This window comes from Aquarana catesbeiana, linkage group LG03 (genome assembly GCF_042186555.1).
Source record: "Aquarana catesbeiana isolate 2022-GZ linkage group LG03, ASM4218655v1, whole genome shotgun sequence".
NCBI classification, from domain to species: Eukaryota; Metazoa; Chordata; class Amphibia; order Anura; family Ranidae; genus Aquarana; species Aquarana catesbeiana.
The window spans coordinates 148,965,344-148,986,157 of record NC_133326.1 but is presented as its reverse complement, the minus strand read 5'-3'; the positions used below and the strand labels follow the sequence as shown (position 1 = coordinate 148,986,157).

Genomic DNA, 20,814 nt, shown 5'->3' with positions numbered 1-20,814 from the left:
AATAGCACAGAAACTAATGGGGATCCAGACTATGTACAATATAATACTGTTCTACTGGGTATGAATGCAACCTGCTTTACATACAGCTTACATAAGGAATCCTGTGAATGATTTGGGGATGTATCAACAGTTTGAGCTGTCCTTAGTGCTGAACTAGCTATATATCTTTTATTGTTTGGCGTGAATAGGCAGATCTATTTAACTCTTATAAGACTAGTCCTCGGTAATAGAAAGTGAATGTGAATGCCCACACATGCTATAAGTTTCACTTTGATTACAATACTTTATTTTCGGAATTTGGTAATTATTGATTTTAAGAAAATAAACATATCAGTTATATGATGAAAAAAGTCTAGTCATTGTTCCTTATCAAGAGCAGACGGGCATCTGCACCTAGTACACACTAGTAGTTATTTTTATTCAACCCAGCAGGGCTGAACAAAAAAAAATGACAGCTCAGGAGGAGCAGCAGTGTTAACTACCTAACATTAGTACAGCCATCTCCCCTGCTGTTCTATTGTGCTCTGTCAGTGGGTTGCCCCCGCCAGAACACTCCTGGAGCTGATCAGCAAGCCTTTTTCGGTCATGCCCCTTTAACAGAAGCCGGCCCTGAATGGCTGGCTTATGTCAGACCGATAGCAGTACACACGGGACAAATGTCGGATGGTTTCTATTGATGCTACCCAACATTTGGCCCATGTGTACTAGGCTATTTAATTGTCAGGTGGCTCTCATCTCCTATATATTGCCAGCATTAGTTGGTAATTCAAAGTCAGATTAATGAATGATTGCTGAGTAATTGTTATAAGTTCATGCCTTTTGGTCCCCTTTCTTTATCAAATAAGCCCATATAATTTATTCCTTTTGTCTACTTACTTGGCCATTATTTATGTTTTATTTTAGAACAGAATCTGTGGCAGAGAAGATGCTGACAAACTGGTTCACATTCTTGCTGTACAAGTTCCTTAAGGTATAATCTATATATTATATTAAGCTTTTCAATACAAGAGCAGGACTCTTTCTAATGCACCTAGATTTTTAATGCACAGCTTTCTAAAAAACAATGTGGTAAAAATGTTTAGTTAAAGATTTTGTTTTATGTCCCTATTTATTTCATTTTAATTTAGGGACTGTAGGCACAGTGCATTTTCTTTAGAAGCACTGTATCACAAGTAATGATGACATTTAACTGTTAAAATAATGCAGCCAAGTTAAATAAAATGCACTTTGTACTGTACATGGTTATCTGTGGTCCATAATTATTATTTTGTGTTGCTATTTAATGTAGTTTAGCAACTGATCTTCAAAACCCTGCAATATAGGCTGATCACACCACTTTATTGTTCAGTTAGCTTTTTGCCCCACTGTTAGTGAACTGATGTGTGCTTAAAGCAGTGTTTCTCAACTCCAGTCCTCAAGGCACACCAACAGGTCATGTTTCCAGGCTTCCCATTATTTTGCACAGGTGATTTGATCAGTTTCGCTGCCTTAGTAATTACCACAGCTATTTCATCTGAGGGAAATCCTGAAAACATGACCTGTTGGGGTGCCTTGAGGACTGGAGTTGAGAAACACTGGCTTAAAGTATAACTAAAGGCAAATCTTTTTTTTTTTAGTTTTGGATAGAGGATGTGGATGTGTTCCTATTAAAGAGTTTCACCCTCTCTGGATAGAGGGGAGAGGGATTAGACCCCCTGTTATTTTGTATTGCTGTCTGTGCTTCCATTAAGGAGATTCACCCTTTCTATTATCATCAAAAGTTAAAGAAAATTCCAAATTTTTGGTTGCGCCAAAAAAGGTAATAGAGGGAAGATCTTCCCATAGTTTTGGTGACCTTGGGGGTGCCTAAGGAATTCCCTTAATTTGTGGGGATTTCTTCTCATTTCCTGTTTGGCTATGGGACAGGAAGTAAAGGGAAATCTCTGTAATTAGAAACAGATGATGAAAAAAAAATCTGATAGGGGCTATAACCCTCCCTCGCGCTGTCCAAAATGGAAAAATAAAAATTTTGCCCTTAGTTCCACTTTAACAATATATACAATCAAATGTAAATGCTCACATTATGAATGCTTTATATATTTATATATATATATATATATATATATATATATATATATATATATATATATATATATATATATATATATTATTTTTATATATATATATATATATATATATATATATATATATATATATATATATATATATATATATATATATATATCAATATCATGCTAAATGATTCGAATTATGTTTGTGTTCTTACCAAGTAATAATTTAAATGCAAGTGAAATAACCTGATTTCATGTTGTTTGCTGTTAATGTTTCTAGAGAGGAAGCATCAGCAGCAATGACGCAACAATTGTTATGTACTTTTAAAGCAATAAGAAGGGAGGTCATAACATGAATAACAGAATAGAATGTGTGCATTTTCCCTTGCTCAATTACCTATCATTTTACCCATTACCTTGAAAATAACCACTTAAATGACGCTATTGTGTTGATTCTTTTGTTTTCCAATTGTCTCTTTTGTTTTCCAATGAAAAGAAAGCTTTTTCCAAGTAATGACTATGGAGAAACTATTGCTTTATTTTTAATATTTAGGACACATTCATAGGAAAACAACCTAAAGATAGACACTGAGTATGACAGTATCCATTTACACATGTCACATAAAGAAGCAGTAGTGAGAATTGCTAGTACTCCTCCGTAGACTATTTTTGAAAATGAATCAGTAAAATGAAATTCAAACCATTGCTCCCGCTGGGGTAATTTTCCTATACATTCAGCTGCTGGATGAGCTCATATAGCTTATGTACTTCATGGCCCTTTTCTTGTGCCCCAGTTATCCTTGCAGAGTTATCTTTTGCTTGACAAATTAAAGTTAAATTAAACCATGTTAGCATCCCTCGGTTTATTTACATAACTCTAATTGTGAGAAGCAAGGAAGATTCTGCGTAAACATTTTCCAAACCGCTGTGCTTAAGACCATAAACAATCGAGTATCTGTCCCTCACACCTGCAATGCCGGATTCTCCAATTTGCCAGTCTGGCTCTCCACTTTATTAGCTACAAGCGGGAGATCAGCAAACAACTCAGGAGCTTACACAAGCTAGAATATGTTTCCTGAGCAGGCTTACTGAGCCCAGCTGTGCCCGGGCAATTCTGCCACTTTCATGCTTTTATAAACAAAATATAGCATATAAATATTATGCAATATGTGTCAGAGCAGTGTAATTACCTTGACATTACCTAGCCACACTTCCACAAAGATATGTGCAGGTTCTTACTGCTAATCTACCTAATCTAAAAGCAGACGCTGTCATATCTTACATGCAGCTTGATATTATTAGCAGTGCAAGAAACCTTTTTTGCAATGTTATGATAGGCACAACCATCACTCGTGGCTTACTTGTAAAAATAAAGCTCATGGAATGGGGAGGCAAGGGGATGGGTATGTGAGGTAGGGTTATTACCTGGCCACACAAAAAGGGGCCATAAGAAAGGTTTCATAGGTTGATTGCTCATGCAGATGCTGCTAGCTAATAATGATCCCAGTCCAGCAGTTTACTTTCCTGTTTAGCTTTACCCAGGAAAGCCCTATTTTAAAGGGTAACTCCACTTTCATGGAGAAAAAGCAAATAATATACAATTGTGATGCAAGCCATATTGTAATTAAGTTTTATTAAAAATTACCTTTCCTTTTCAATTTGCAGCTCTGTAATTTTCTGTAAAATGCAATGCCAACCTGGAGGAATTCTGTACACAGATGGTATACAGAATATCCCCCAGAAATGTAATTTCTTGCTTGCGTGATTGGCTTACTGATTTTTCCAGAAGTCTGCACCAAGATACAAGTCAGATTTTGGGCATCCCCTGCAACAAAAATGTAATTTTTGATTGGATAACCCAAACAGAAATCTCCTCCAAAGGGATGCACAGCCAGACACTTCCATCATTAGAGCCCTGTAGATCTAGCAGCTGATTGATAATTATAAAACCACTCCCACACAGATTCACTTTGCACATGGACACAGACAAAGAAACAGCTGTTTTCTCACAATAACAAAGGTAGGACTCTGCAACAAAGATTGTTAAAATCCCTGCAATGTACATTGTAATCAGAGGGGAATGTTTTTTAGCAACAAAAACGGAGTTACTCTTTAAATCAATTAAATTTTCTTATTTTAACTTAAGCCCTGATGAAGGGGAAACTTGTTGGCTGTTTTTTAAAGCAAACCAATAAATTCATTTGGACTTTTTTTATTATTTGGCCTGGTGTTCCTTCCACTGGTGCATGTTGTTAATCACAGGTGGTATTTTGGAAAATCCATGCCTAACCCACGAACATAGAACATATTGAAGTATATTGTATAAAGCTGTATGTGACAAGGGTCCCAATTCCCCCTACATATATAATATAATGCATACATTTCCCCAATTTCTTGAGCTTGAATTTCCAAAAATACTTTTAGTCCCGTTTAGTAGCAACCTTACATCTTATGCTTTGCTTTCTGCTGGTTGTTGCTTTGCCAGGCAAAGGTGACATAGATCTCTAACTGTCATGTACATACATTTCTTGTGTTTTTACTAGGAGTGTGCTGGAGAACCCTTGTTTTCTCTGTTCTGTGCTATTAAGCAGCAAATGGAAAAAGGCCCCATTGATTCAATCACAGGAGAAGCCCGTTATTCACTGAGCGAAGACAAGCTTATCAGACAACAGATTGACTACAAGACGCTGGTAAGTTATGTTACACAGGGACAAACACAGGAGGACATCTGAACTACTAATTAATTGTATAGGTTAATTGGCTTTCTAAGCAATTGATGATGCTTTATTAAGTGCATGCGTTTTATGATTGCTGGGGCAAATGAAAAATAGAATCAGATTAAAATGGTAACTTGTTTGGTAGTGGAAAATTGTTTCATGTAGCATGTGTTTATTAAAACAACATAATAAGTTATATATTTAAAATGAAAGTTATTACAAACTATGCTTGCTAAGCTTAGGACAATTCTTTATCTGTCAGTGGAACATCGCTGTCTCAAAAAAATAAATGTTGTATTTTAAGTGCTAGAGTTATAGAGCCTGGAGGAAACTATTTTGTTGCAAAATGAAAAAAAAATAAAGAAAGGTTACATTCTATGTAAGTTTTTCCCCACACAACGCATGTTACACTGCTACAGTACCTGCCGCGGATATTGTGTTTCCAGCGCGATGGGATCACGCTGGAAATCACCGGTGCGAGGCTGTGCTTCTCACACTCGCCACCCCCATGAGATGCTGTGCATCCATGGGAATCCATTGGGGCGGCGAGCGGGAGAAGTAACAGAGCTCGGCGCTGGCTCCCACGACGGGGCTCGCAGATGTCGATCTCACCGTTAACAGCGGCGAGATTGACACAATATCAGCGGCACCTACTGTAGGTAGCCAAAATCACTCCTTTCCTACTAACAAAATGTTTTATTGATGTGTGTGTCCCTAACTGGGGACAAAGGCAACAATCAAGGCCTCATTTACACATGCAGTCTTGGCTTTCCCAGAGCTTTGTGAATGTGGTGCAGTTTTACTTTGCAAAGAATACACAACTGTGTGCAAGGAAAACAAAAAAAATAACAACATTTTTGCTTGTATATCAATGGATGATGGCAGTCAGCAAAGCTTTGCCTCATTCAACAAGTTATACGGATAATTCTCTTGCACTTTCCTTGTAAAGTGAACAGCCTGTTTGCTTTTAGTTTATCTACTATACATTTGTTTCCCAAACTCTATGCAGTGCAGTTACATTTTAAATTGCACATTTGATTAGCCCATCTTTAGAAAAGCTACAGATTCAAGTTAATGGGAGCCCCATTTGCTGCATATACTGACCTTTTTCTATGCCCTCCACTGCTCTCTTCACCCAAAAAGATGGAAACAATTTCTATTGTTTTGTTACTCTCTCCTCTTTCTTCCATATAATAGTGTTGTTAATTGATAATTGATTGCTTCAGTATCCAGCTATATTATTTAGTGGCCGAGAGAAGGTCCTCCATATGGCATAAGGTCAAATTGTAGCTTACACAAGATTACTTGTCTCCACTCACATAGGTTAACAGAGTTGCAGGGTAGCACATAAACAATTGGGGCCAGTTAACACGGGAACACGCTCGCTCCTGTAATTTCCATGCATTCTTATGCAGTGCACAAAAGCAGTGTGTTTGCAATCTGCATTTGGAGTGCCATCAACAATACTGTGGCACTCCAATACTGTGGCAATACTATGCAGATCGCAAGTGCAGCGCCTTCCCCTGAGATGCAGGAACTGCTCACAGAATGTGCCTTTCCCGCAACCAGGTTCTGCTTCAGCTCAAAGTATAAGTGGCTGCAATACCTGGCTCTCAGGTGAATCTGTTGCTTTGATCTGCTTGGGCATGCATTATTTTGAATAAACCACATGTTTTGCTAATAGTTTCTGTAGTATAATTGATATATTAGGAAGAATATATTTGTTTAATTATTTTGATGTAATCAGTTTGCTAATGTCCCTCCAGCATGTATTACTAGCTTAAACATTACAATTATAATTGATTTCCAATGTCTGTTCAAGCCACCTCATTTCTGTTTCATAGAGGAAAATAATTGTCAACCACAGACTGGTAAAATATTTACAATATGTAATATCATTTAATATTCATGTTGATTGCTTGTGAACATTTTGCAGCTATGGCTTTAGAAGATCCCCAGGTAATCGTAATATGTATGAATTCCCTTTCACCAATTAATTAATGAATTATTATTTTGCTCTTGTCATTCCCCAGCATTACTAAGGTTAACAATGTTACAGTAAATGCTAAACAAACTTACAAGTCACTAGTGTAATATCATTACAATCACTGTAATGAAATTAAAAATGATTTCTCATTTCACTTCTGCATTTGTGATAATATACCATTAACTAAACTTGTCACATGTTAGCATCTTGACAACCAGAAATATACACACACACACACACTTAAAAATAAATGTTAACAAACATTTTAAAATGTATTAAAACATGTCAGTAGAGCAGTGAACATGTCAGTAAAGCAGAGGACTGTGTCAGTAGGGCAGTGGATGGTGTCAGTAGCATTTTTTTTTAATTATGGTATTTATTTATTTTTTTTTACTATTTAATTTTTTTCATTATTGTTTTACAATAATATATATATATATATATATATATATATATATATATATATATATATATATATATATATATATATATATATATATATATATATATATATTTTACAATTTTATTTTAGGAGTTGGGGGCCTTTGGTGAAATATCAGAGGTATAAGCAGACCACTAATGCTCCACTTTTGAGATAGAGATTCCACAGTCTCTTTCTCTGCAGCCTCAGCTGCACTGGATAGTGAATGAATGGGAAGTACTTTGTGCTGAGCAGCTTCCTGTTCATTCACAACCTGAAGCATAGTAAACACAGTTAATAGCAGCACTGCAAGGTGAGAGTGGGGCACGTGGGGGAGGTGGGACAGTGGTCAGCAGGTTGGATCGGTTCCACAGGGGGTGATTAGGGAGTGCACCCTGTGCACACGCCTGTGATTGTTAGTATACAAAAAATGCAAATCACACTGGAAAAAATATAATGAAATACATATTCTTGACTCTTGACTTGGCTACAATAGAGTCCACTAAACCTCTAGGCTAGATTCACACTCTTGTGGTGCATTAATAAAGGGGAGACAAAGTATGCTGCATTATGAATTGAGTGCATTTTGGATGGCGTATATTTTTAACACAAATTATAATGCACCGTATTTTATTTTCAGTGTAGAGCACCAAACACACAATGGGGGAGATTTAAAGGAAAAGTTCAGCTTAGTAAAAAAAAATATTAAATGCACATCTTTTTGCAAGTAAAAAAATGTACATCCTTTTTTTTTATTAGGAGCCTTTAAAGTATTGCACCACGATCAGCAGATCACAAGTGCAACCTAAAGAGTATTCACAATGGGGTATGGCGCTCCCTATAGGATTATATGGGATGAGCAGCTACAGCGAAGGGGGAGGTGGGGGGGGGGGGTGTTTGTAATCCCTTTGTGTCTTGATGTGTGATAGTGTAAGCTATACCAAATATCTAAATGAAGTTTACAAAAAACACCATAACCCCTAGTTGTGGTTTACGGTAACCACCAATAAATTGTGCCAATATAAGCAATCTTAAGTGATAAAAAATCATTAAAAAGTGAACACATGAATATAGAAGGTGTAAACTAAACACCTATAATTGTGATGGGATTTCAAAGAAAAACCACCATATAGTATAGTGGTTTGGCATTGAACAGAGACATAAAAGTGCACCTCTGCCTAATAGTACAAATATATACAAATAACACCAAACAAATTGTAAATAGTGATCATAGTCCATAGGGTGATACATTTCTGCAAAAAAATGGTGTTCAAATTTACTTCAGGCAAAACCATGACTGGGGTGCTTTCAGATGTTCTTAGTGACTTTTGTGCTCCCCCTCAAGGGTCCCCACTCACCGGATCCAACAACCCCAAAAGGGGCAAACAGCATATGATTATCTCCTCCACGATCTCCTCACCACTGCGATCATATAGGCGCCCAGGGTAGTCTCCGCTCTCCGTATTGATGATTAGATTATATTCATGGTAGCTCCCTCATAGAGAAAGGAATATAAGGCTCCCCTAGTGTAGTAGGTAAAATTTATTGACAAATCTCCATATTATAACCGTAAGGATAAATTAAAATAAACCATTAATAATTAAAATTTAAAAATAAAAATAAAAATACAAAAGTCCAACAACAGTGTATCAGATACACCACAGATCAAGGTACAGATACCATAAGTGGAACGTGCCTGAAAAGTAGGCCAGGTGTTTGCACTCCACCTGCGTTCCAAAGGTCTGTACCCGGAAGTGACGTAGCGTGCGTGGCTCAGTCGTACGCGTTTCATCATTGACGTCCTCAGCGCATATTGGTTTATTTTAATTTATCCTTACGGTTATAATATGGAGATTTGTCAATAAATTTTACCTACTACACTATGGGAGCCTTATATTCCTTTCTCTATGAGGGAGCTACCATGACTATAATCTAATCATCAATACGGAGAGCGGAGACTACCCTGGGTGCCTATATGATTGCGGTGGTGAGGAGATCGTGGAGGAGATAATCATATGCTGTTTGCCCCTTTTGGGGTTGTTGGATCCAGTGAGTGGGGACCCTTGAGGGGGAGCACAAAAGTCACTAAGAACATCTGAAAGCATCCCAGTCACGGTTTTGCTTGAAGAAAATTTGAACACCGTTTTTTTGCAGAAATGTATCACCCTATGGACTATGATCACTATTTACAATTTGTTTGGTGTTATTTGTATATATTTGTACTATTAGGCAGAGGTGCACTTTTATGTCTCTGTTCAATGCCAAACCACTATACTATATGGTGGTTTTTCTTTGAAATCCCATCACAATTATAGGTGTTTAGTTTACACCTTCTATATTCTTGTGTTCACTGTTTTATGATTTTTTATCACTTAAGATTGCTTATATTGGCACAATTTATTGGTGGTTACTGTAAACCACCACTATGGGTTATGGTGTTTTTTGTAAACTTCATTTAGATATTTGGTATAGCTTACACTATCACACATCAGGACACAAAGGGATTACAAACACCCCCCCCCCACCTCCCCCTTCGCTGTAGCTGCTCATCCCATATAATCCTATAGGGAGTGCCATACCCCATTGTGAATAATCTTTAACTCTTTTGGAGTGTTCTTAGGGAAGCTCCTTTCAGGGGGGCTGCATACCTCAATCTTTTGCCCTAAGCGCAGCCATTATACATATTTATTTACAAGTGCAACCTAAGGCTCCTCCAGACTTTCAGTGTAGCTTTCAGCCTGTACCTGGTAGAAGCAGGATGTTACTGAATGACAGGAAGATTCAATCAACCACCTAGAATGCACATCAGTGCCCTGATAGTTCATTGAGAACTACAAGTGCTAATGGTAGTTGTAGTTCCCCTATTCACAAAACCCTTTGAATGGATTATGTGACCGGGTGGGCGGATTCTTTTCAAATAGGGACAGCAAGTGCGGGAATTGGGGGGGGGGGGGTTTAGGGACTGCATTTGTGAATAAGGGTGTAATATGTAACATGTTACACAAGGTGATCTTATCCTTAAGAGAATTAGGTGCAGCTGTGCATAGTAACCAACCAGCGTCTAGGTTTTATTAGAAATGAAATGCACTGCTTTTAAAATATAAATAAAATCCTTTAAAACTGTCTGTATAGCTCCAAACGAAGTTAAAGGCATGAAGAGCACCCCAGGTGTATGTCTAATATTGTCCCACACCTGGTGAAATAATCCTCCACTTACACCACAGCACACTGGGCCTCTTACCCTCAAATATAGACCACCAGGTTACATGCAGTTAAACAGTGCTCAATCAGCCACTAGACATGGTCAGACTCCCAGTGGTCTTCTTGGATATTCCCTCCAGAGGTCATATCACCATACATTGGACATTTTCCTGTCCATTATCAGAAAATAGTCAAAGTACACTAAGATTTTTCTACAGTATTTAGAAATCTACACTCTACACGGCACAGTGGCTTCTGACTGCTTTTGCAGGAGAGAACAAACCCTTTATCATATAAAAATGTATATCCACTATTTAGTAAATGTCACTGAATAGTGGATATACATTGCAAATGCCTTATTGTAGCAAAAACGCTAGAAAATTGTCTAACAGAATTCGCTGTGCTCAATTTTGGTTCCAGTGTTTGGGGATGGTCTTTGCATCATACCTTTTAACTGTACGTAACGATTTTTGTATGTATGAGTTTAGTTTAAATGGCTGTCTATGAGCAAAGCCTGGCAACTGCATCTCTGTGACATTTATTTATACATGTAAGTGACCAAGTATGAAAAATCTGACTTTTTGACAAAATATTAAAATTATTCAGAGCAAGGCTGGAGCAATCACAGCATTTTTAGCGTTAACGGTAAATCCAGTCATTAATATATAAAGGAGTGCAGCACAAAATTAGGGTTTCATTTATAATAAAAAGTTCATATAAATCCAAACAAAACCAAAAGCAGAAGGTGGCCTAACAGTCCCAGCAAGCAAAGAGTCCCAGGGAGAAATTTCAATACAAGGGTGACTTTCCCTCCACCTCCAGCACACTCGCTTCGCTTTCGGAGTGGGCCGCTGAGGAAGTTTGTTTGAATGTAATGCGTACGGGGGAAGGAGCCACGTTCTGACGTCACCTGCTGTCATCCTGGACCTCCATGCTTAACGTATCTGCTCCTATTTGCGCTGTTTCTTTGAAGCCCATGTGAGTAGCCATTTGTTTGTTAAATAAAGCTGTTTTAAAAGGAAATCATCAGTGTGCACTTAGATTCTGCTTCTCTCTTAATATTATACCTCTGGGATATCGAACAGTGGATCCGGATCCTCTTTGGAGATTATACCCATATGGGACATGCGTTGTTGACCATCTGTTAGCTCAGTGGTCCACTACTAGAGGTGACCAAAGCGAGTGTGCTGGAGGTGGAGGGAAAGTCACCCTTGCATTTAAATTTCTCACTGGGACTCTTTGCTTGCTGGGACTGTTAGGCCACCTTCTGCCTTTGGTTTTATTTGGATTTATATGGACTTTTTATTATGTATGAAATGTTTTAATGAGCCCTAATTTTGAGCTGCACTCCTTTGTATATTATCGACTGTTGGATTATGTGAAAAATCTTTTAGTGCTCAGCTGCATTTATCTTTGCCAATTTTCTCTTTGTGCTGATTGTATTCATTCTGATATGAATCCAGTCATTAGCTGGTCAACCATCAATGTTGTTTTTTTACCCCACTTTTAAAAAACTTTGGCCAAGATGTGCCCAGAAGGACATAAGTAGTTTTATGGACATCTTACATGGACTTACAAGCAAGATGGATTTGCACCTTTAGTAAATAAGAAAGGTTTATGTGCTGATTAATGTACTAATCCAGACATACTGTGACCTAAAGCAATGTATATTTTAAAAGCACATCTTATTTCAGCTTTTAGAGGAACATCCAAATCTCCTTCATACTTAAGAAGGATTAGAACATGAAGGGAAAGGTAACATTAAAAAATTAGTACTGTGCCACTTGAATAAATACATTCCTGTTCATGAATCTAGATGCGAACAGGAAAGTTGCCAATGTTGAGGTATTTTTACTCTATTATTTCCACTTTTATTACATTTCTAACTTCTCAAAATGAATTGTGTGGAAAAGTTGGTAGAGGTGACTTCAGGTGATCACCAGCCAGTCTGCTACCTGCCATGCTTCTGAATTGCAGCAAACATTTCAAATGATTTTTGTCATATTCAGGTGGGTTTTTTTGTGCCGTGTGCTGCACAGAGTACATTACAGATCTCAGTAACTAATTGAAATCCCACTAGGCTCCTTAAATGAATAGGTCAAATTACAGAGATCTGGCTGTGACTGAACTGATGAATAGGATGCTCTGCTGTCGATGATAAATACCCACCTACGATGGAAATGAATGAACAAGAAAGCGCAAGAAGCCCGGGGGGAGACAATACCACAGCTATCAGCCCGGAAGACAGACTCTTTTTAAATATTAACATGTCATTTACATCTGTTACCTGAATACATCAGGGAACAGAGTAGAACTTTAAAGTATGGGCTTCTGTTCCAATATTAGTCCTAGTAACCTACTGTGTATACCATTAGTAGGATTAATAAGAAGATTTTCCATTGCTGCACCACAAGGGCTGCATGCAACTTCCTTTTCTCCTCATGTTATTTCTAATTTTCCTCTACCTTTCCCTTTTATTTCCTTTCCACCTTACCCCTTCTTTTCCCCCTTCATTTTCTTCCCTTATATCCTCTTTCTTTCCCTTCATTTCATTTCCCCTTTATTTCCTTTACATTATTTTCTGTTTCTCCCTTCAAACAATTATGTTACCCTTAATTACCAAACAGATTTTTTCTTTCTTGTTCTAATCTACTGCATTGTTAGTAGAAGAATGAATAGTCTTCAAACCCTCATCAAATGTGTAGATCTATAAAAGTGGTGTTGCCCTAGCTGTCAAAATTTACCAGCTTCTTTTTTGTATTTATTTATCTGTTCAGGTTCTTAACTGTGTTAACCCTGATAATGTGAACAGCCCCATGATTCCTGTAAAAATCCTTAACTGTGACACAATTACCCAAGTTAAGGAGAAGATCTTGGATACCATCTTTAAGAACCTGCCTTGCTCCCTTCGACCAAAGGCAGCAGACATGGATTTAGGTAAATAAACAGTGCATTTCATGTCTTGTATGATCAGTTATAAGGCAGATTAACACTATATAGCTTTGGGTTCAGAGGATTTATCAAGAAAACATGATGAGCGTGTGGAACCTGTTTCTCTACAAACTTGTTCCATTTGTTGAATTTTCCTCTAGTGCAGGTGCCTAATGAAGTGTGTTGTGGTGTCAATCATTTAGAATGGCAACCCAACACAACTACAGTAGTGGACAAAGAACCAGAACTGCCAACCAATAATTTTGGGTCAAAACACCACTGGTGGATTTAGCTTAATAGTATGTTTATGAAGTAGATAACAATTTCCCAGACCCCCATTTCTTATAAAAAGTTGCATATTCTTATTTTGTTCTATTGCTTAACAATGATACATATCTAAAGAAACAGTTGTACTTCATCAACTGGTTGTTCATGATTTGAAAGTGCTCATGGCTTTAGAAAGGGACTGGACTAAGCATGAATTGTCCAATTGTGGAAAATTATTCCACAATATGTCCATAAATATGACAGCTCAGGATTGATTTACTAAAGGCAAATAGACTATGCAGTTGCACCAGAGCTTAGTAAACAAGGTAAACCTTCACTTTGTAAAGAATACCCAATCACGTGCAAGGAAAAGTAAAAAAACAGCATTTTGGCTTGCACATGATTGGATGATAATGGAAGCCAGCAGAACTTCTGCTCATGTACTAACCTCTGGAGCAACTACACTTGAAGAGTGCAACTGCACAGTCTATTTTCCTTTAGCAAATCCACCCCTTGAATCGCCAAACCAACTGACCAGGCAAATCCATTACAGCTAACTGAATTTTAACTTGAGATTGATTTATCAGGGCCTGCTTACCAGCATCACATTGATGCAGAGTATTGCAGTATACAGGTGTATGTAAAATAGATTACCCAATGACTCTCAAACTTCTATTAGGGAGGACAAAGCCTTCAGAATATAATCTACTAGATGGTGCACTTTTGTTGGGATTTTAATAAGTTTTGAAGCACAGTACCCACTCAAGTATGCTCCAGTGGCAGCAAACGTTCAAACAATCACCTGAAAGGCAGATTCTAGTCACTGATACTGTTTATTTTCTATTGGTTGAACTAGATGGATTTGTGTCTGTTGTTTAACCTGACTATGTTACTGTTTTGTAATTGTTTTTACTGCATAGTTAGTGTTGACAATATGGTGACTCCCTGTAAGCCCCATAGCTAAGGCAGTTGATTTGCAAGATTTATTTTAACGCCAATACATTTCTATAGCTATTATTATATCTGAATTAATAAATAGAGTTCATGGCTAAAAATAATCTGCACAACTTCCATTTTATATTCTTAAAGTATGCAGCAGCAGGTAGGCATGTTATTCCAGTGTCCTTGGCTTTTATTCAGGGTATTCTCTGAACTGCAGCTTCCTGCAATATTTGAAGCACAGAAATTCAACAATTCACATATGCGGTGAAAGATACACTATCTTCTGAATGAAATATAAAGAGTTCACAGCTGCTGTCTTCTGAGTTTGCATTCATCGGCACTTCTGATTGGAAGGAGAGATAAAGATAATGGGATTTTTACTTACCTCTCTCTCTCTCTCTCTACAAGGTAGAGCAGAAACAGATTGGATTGGAGAGTGTCTGTCTTTAGTGTTCTTGCTTAAAGAAGCTCACTGATCTGATGACAATGTACAGGACACACTTTCCTGTTCTTTTACTTGGTGAATATGAATACTTTTTGGAGGTCACCTTTAGCTGAGTTTTTTTTTTTTTTTTTGCAGTTTATTGGATCATTCATTAGGAAATATGACATTACTAAAAAAATAGATGTCTTTTAAGCTTTCATTGCAATTATATATATTTTTAATCAAACCTCAAAAACTTTGTAACCTTGAAAGTGAACTAAGAAAATCTTTTTTACCATTCCTAATAAATTGTGAGCAGTACACTCAATGGTCTTTGATAATTAGAGTGGAATCCTTCAGTTGGCTGTTGTTTTACGCTACTGTCAAGTCTGCCTTACATTATAGCTCTGTAGAGACACTAAAAATAACTATCTATTGTACCATAAATGTGCCGAACATTAGGGTGTCTGATGAATTGTCAGTAAAATAAGATTAAGATGTATAAGACTGAGACGGTAGCTAAATTGCAAGTTTTCTGAGGAGGCAGATGTGAAATTCCTATGCAAACTGGACTTAGATTGCTGCACTCTTGTTTAAAGTAAAGAAAGCCCCATCATAGACTTATAATAATATGTTTTTATCAGCTATTTTACTCTTTTGCAGCTGCTAATGGAAATCCTTGGTTTGGTACATAAACAACTCTCCCACTAATTTTTGTTCAATGTGTACTGTATTCACCAGCCATTGTGACAAACTGAATACAGAATTTTAGTATGTGAATTTAACTGACAGTAAGGGTATAATGTTAAGAATAATTCGTTTTTTTTTCTGAAAAGCACTAAATTAAAACTGTCAAAACTTAGAAAGTTTCATATAGTCTCTTCTAGTTCTAAAGCAGCTCACTGCTGCACTCTATGTAACTCACTTCTCCCCATAGGCTATAGTATTTGTTTGGAGGCTCCCCTTCTGTCCTCATGATTGTGCTACAACATATCATTGCCAGTGAAAATGATAACATTAAATTGTCCCAATTCCTTGACAGGCTTAGCAAACTGTGTAAACAATGCAATATGTATGAACTAATGAATGGAAAGTACAACTTGGACATTGGCATTAACCCTTATGACTTTTTAAAGCCCCAAGTCCACTGTTTTAAGTGGTTGTAAAGGCTCAAGGTTTTTTACTTTCATGTATTCTATGCATGAAAGTAAAAAAACTTCAGTGTGCAGCTCCCCCCAACCCCCCCCCCCAATACTTTCATGAGCCCCATCTCAATCCAGTGATGTGCAAGAGAGCAGCAGCTCCTCATCGACTAAGACAGCAGCGGGAGCCATTGGCTCCCACTACTGTCAATCACATCCAGTGAGACAATGAGGAGAGAGAGGGGGCAGGCCCGAGCTGCGCTCAATGCGTAAACAGACACAGTGCAAAACAACTGCAAAGAGCAGGAAAGTACAACATGTTTTTTTTTTTGTTTTTGTTTTTTAATCTGGCTTTAATAACACTTCAATTTCTACAGCAGCTTTAAGGAAGGACTAAACTCTGGAAATTGTGCAATCAAATAGGCCAGCAGAAGAGTAAAAGATTTGTCACCAGTATTGCCTATGGCCACCCTGCAGCAGATCTTTTCCCAATTATTGACATACCAAGCCTGGTTCCGCATGGTGTCTCGGTGTGGGGGCCTCCATCTTGATAGAAGCTGGATTTTTCTATCTTAAAGTTGTATTAAACACAACATTTTAAAATTTAATATATTGCAGCTTACCAGTCATTAGATATGGTGACTACGGTGACTGTATTTGTTTTCTTTTTTTAGGCTTTTTCCCTTTGTTTTCACCTGGTGATCTGGCCAGTAATACAACTCCTGTATTAGAAAGTCTACACTCTGGATGAAGGAGCACCAGAAACATATTTGGACAGCAGCAATGCCAGTCTGAGGCTAAGGGAGTGTTAAAATGACTAGCAGACTTAGATACACTAACAAATTGATGCCAAACTCCAGCTAACATGTTATAAGCAGTTACAGCAAGTTGTTTTCCTTTTTGGTTAAAGGTTTTATATTAATAAATAAAAGCTGATTATTATAAGCACCCCTGTCAGTAGTTTGGTTTGGTGGTTTGGTTTGTCTCATCCCTATATCTGCTAGACAGCTTGTTCTGTTGAAAACAACAGATTTAATGGTAGGCTAACGAGGTGAAAATAAAGGAAAGAAAGCCTAAAAAAAGAAAACAAATGCAGCCATCACATCTAAGAAACGGTAAGCCACAATATACTGTAATAAAAGTTTACTTTTGGTTTAGTACCACTTTAAGTCTGAACATCTAGCAAGGAAAACCGTGAGCAGTACAATAGCCACATCATTCAATCTCACTGCAAATCTCCTGAGACTAGCAGTCAGAGAAATCAGTGCCTTAGATTTCACATTGCTGCAAATATGAGGCTGTAGGCTCAAGAATACCTAGGCACCATTACATGCCAGGTTTTGTGAGCAACTGCTTAGGCAAAAAATAAAATTTCTAAATGTTTCTTATAACATAGAGAATCTTCCCTTTATACGTTCAGTTACATTTTGATTACTAGAAAGGCTACATAGAGATTGCAATATTATTATTAACCCTCAACATATTTACTTAATGTGTTAAACTATAACTTTACAGAATGGAGACAAGCAAGTGGAGCACGGATGATTCTTCAGGATGAAGATATTACAACAAAGATAGAGAATGACTGGAAGAGGCTCAATGTCATTGCACACTATCAGGTACTTTAGGCAATATGTCATATGTATTATTAAATAATATAAAATATTACTTTGACCGCAAATTATGGACTTTTTTTTATATTTTTGTATTTTGTTAACAAAAAAAGGAACATGTCTTGTTCTGGGTTTTTTAAATTTCTTATAAATAGTGCATAAAACTCACTTTCCAAATAATGCTGTTGGTGTCAACTTAGCATTCTAACATATCAATAAAATATTGAGATTTTTATTTGGAGTAACCTGTACTTATTTGTTACTTCATTGGTTTTACATAGGATGGTGGCAGAACAATTTAAATTTAGCTAAATGTATCTATATTGATTATTTCTTACTACAAAAATGCATGTTCATGACTTAAAACAAAAGAGAATATAGGCCCACAGCAGCCTGTCAGGTTTAATCTCTACTAAGAAAGTGGAACAAGGAATGTGAGTGGTTGTTGTGGGGAAGCTGCTCTTTTTTCTTTACACTTTTTGCTTACATTTTTTTACAGTTAGTCCTCTAAGAGGTTTCCTAAAATCTAAAAAAAGATATATATATATATATATATATATATATATATATATATATATATATATATATATATATATATATATACAGTATCTCATAAAAGTGAGTACACCCCTCACATTTTTGTAAATATTTTATTATATCTTTTCATGTGACAACACTGAAGAAACAACACTTTGCTACAGTAGTGAGTGTACAGCTTGTATAACAGTGTAAATTATTTGCTGTCCCCTCAAAATAACTCAACGAACAGCCATTCATGTCTAAACTGCTGGCAACAAAAGTGAGTACACACCTAAGTAAAATTGTCTAAATTGGGCCCAAAGTGTCAATATTTTGTGTGGCCACCATTATTTTCCAGCACTGCCTTAACCCTCTTGGACATGGAGTTCACCATAGCTTCACAGGTTGCCACTGGAGTCCTCTTCTATTCCTCCATGATGACATCACAGAGCTGGTGGATGTTAGAGACCTTGCGCTCCTCCACCTTCCATTTGAGGATGCCCCACAGATGCTCAATAGGGTTTAGGTCTAGAGACATGCTTGGCCAGTCCATCACCTTTACCCTCAGCTTCTTTAGCAAGGCAGTGGTCATCTTGGAGGTGTGTTTGGGGTCATTCTCATGTGGGAATACTGCTTTGCGGCCCAGTCTATGAAGGGAGGGGATCATGCTCTGCTTCAGTATGTCACAGTATATGTTGCCATTCATGGTTCCCTCAATGAACTGTAGCTTCCCAGTGCCGGCAGCACTCATGCAGCCCTAGACCATGACACTCCCCCCACCATGCTTGACTGTAAGCAAGAGACATACTTGTCTTTGTACTCCTCACCTGATTGCCACCATATACGCTTGACACCATCTGAACCAAATAAGTTTATCTTGGTCTCATCAGACCACAGGACATCGTTCCAGTAATCCATGTCCTTAGTCTGCTTGTCTTCAGCAAACTGTTTGTGGGCTTTCTTGTACATCATCTTTAGAAGAGGCTTCCTTCTGGGACAACAGCCATGCAGACCAATTTGATGCAGTGTGCGGCGTATGGTCTGAGCACTGACAGGCTGACCCCCCACCCCTTCAACCTCTGCATCAATACTGGCAGCACTCATACGTATATTTCCCAAAGACAACCTCTGGATATGACGCTGAGCCTGTGCACTCAACTTCTTTGGTCGACCATGGTGAGGCCTGTTCTAAGTGGAACCTGTCCTGTTAAACCGCTGTATGGTCTTGGCCACCATGCTGCAGCTCAGTTTCAGGGTCTTGGCAATCTTCTTACAGCATAGCCATCTTTATGTAGAGCACCAATTCTTTTTTTTAAATCCTCAGAGTGTTCTTTGGCATGAGGTGCCATGATGAATTTCCAGTAACCAGTATGAGAGAGGGAGAGCAATAACATCAAATTTAACACACCTGCTCCCCATTCACACCTTGTAACACTAACTAGTCACTCGGCACCTGGGAGAGAAAATGCCTTATTTGGCCCAATCTGGACATTTTCAGTTAGGGGTTTACTCGCTTTTGTTACCAACGGTTCAGACATTAATGGCTATGTGCTGAGTTATTTTGAGGGAACAGGAAATTGTCACTGTTATACAAGCTGTACACTCACTACTTTACATTGTAGAAGAGTGTAATTTCTTCAGTGTTGTCACTTGAAAAGATATAATAATATATTTACAAAAATGTGAGGGGTGTACACACTTTTGTGAGATACTGTATATAAATCACTATATATATATATATATATATATATATATATATACCTTTTCTCTCTGAGGGTTCCCCAACTGCTGTATACATGCCTTACATAATAATATATTGCATCCGATCAGCCCTTAGATGTAATGGTTGTATTTGTTTCCTTTTTCCAGGCTTTTTTCTCCTTTTTCTTTTTTTTTTTCTTCTTGTAACACTTCCTGTCTTGGGGTGACAACAATCACTCACCATTATCTATGGAGGAACACAGTTTTCACCATAACCCATCTCCTGATTTGGACAACCAACACTTCCTATTCTTATAATCTCCATTATATATTGGGGCGGTGGCTTGTAGTTAGTAGCTTATAGACTCCTGCTGGAAAAGCTGATAACATTTTGTAGGATATCACTTCAGTGCACAGAATTTTACATTGAAATTTGGAAAGAACAACTGATATTTTTCCATACTTATATAAAAGGTACCTAGCCTGAAAGAAGAAAACCAATGCAGCCACCAGGGATAGCTGCAATATACAGTATTAAACTTTCTAAGGAACTAAAGAAATACATAAACTGAGATAAACACCAAATGATTCTCACAATTGCTTATATGGTTGCAACATGGCAGATTGTTCAGAATCAATTTTACAATAAAATAGTGCCATATTATTAGTCCTATTTGGGCATACTCTTGTCTTATCTATAAGAATTTGAAGCCAGCCAATATACTCTTAATACTGGAGGGGTTAAGCAAAGTATAATTCTTCCATTTGCACAATGATTAAACATAATACTTCTAGACTATGAAAAGTTTAAAGAGAAACATGAATGTCTTATCTTAGGTGTCATTATACATTTTCTTGGATTGAAAAATTGCATAATTACAAGCAATTAACCTGTATT

The 20,814-nt window shown here is 37.4% G+C and overlaps 1 protein-coding gene across 2 annotated transcripts in view; it reads left to right on the top strand.

Annotated features, from left to right (window-relative positions):
• PLXNA4 (plexin A4) overlaps positions 1-20,814 on the top strand; it is a 1,066,226-nt gene that overhangs the window by 954,551 nt on the left and 90,861 nt on the right. For both annotated transcript variants that reach the window (XM_073619416.1, XM_073619417.1), the window contains 4 exons: positions 904-970; positions 4,595-4,741; positions 13,155-13,314; positions 17,599-17,702. In XM_073619416.1, the coding sequence (XP_073475517.1) occupies positions 904-970; positions 4,595-4,741; positions 13,155-13,314; positions 17,599-17,702 (478 nt within the window). The remainder of the gene's footprint in view (positions 1-903; positions 971-4,594; positions 4,742-13,154; positions 13,315-17,598; positions 17,703-20,814) is intronic.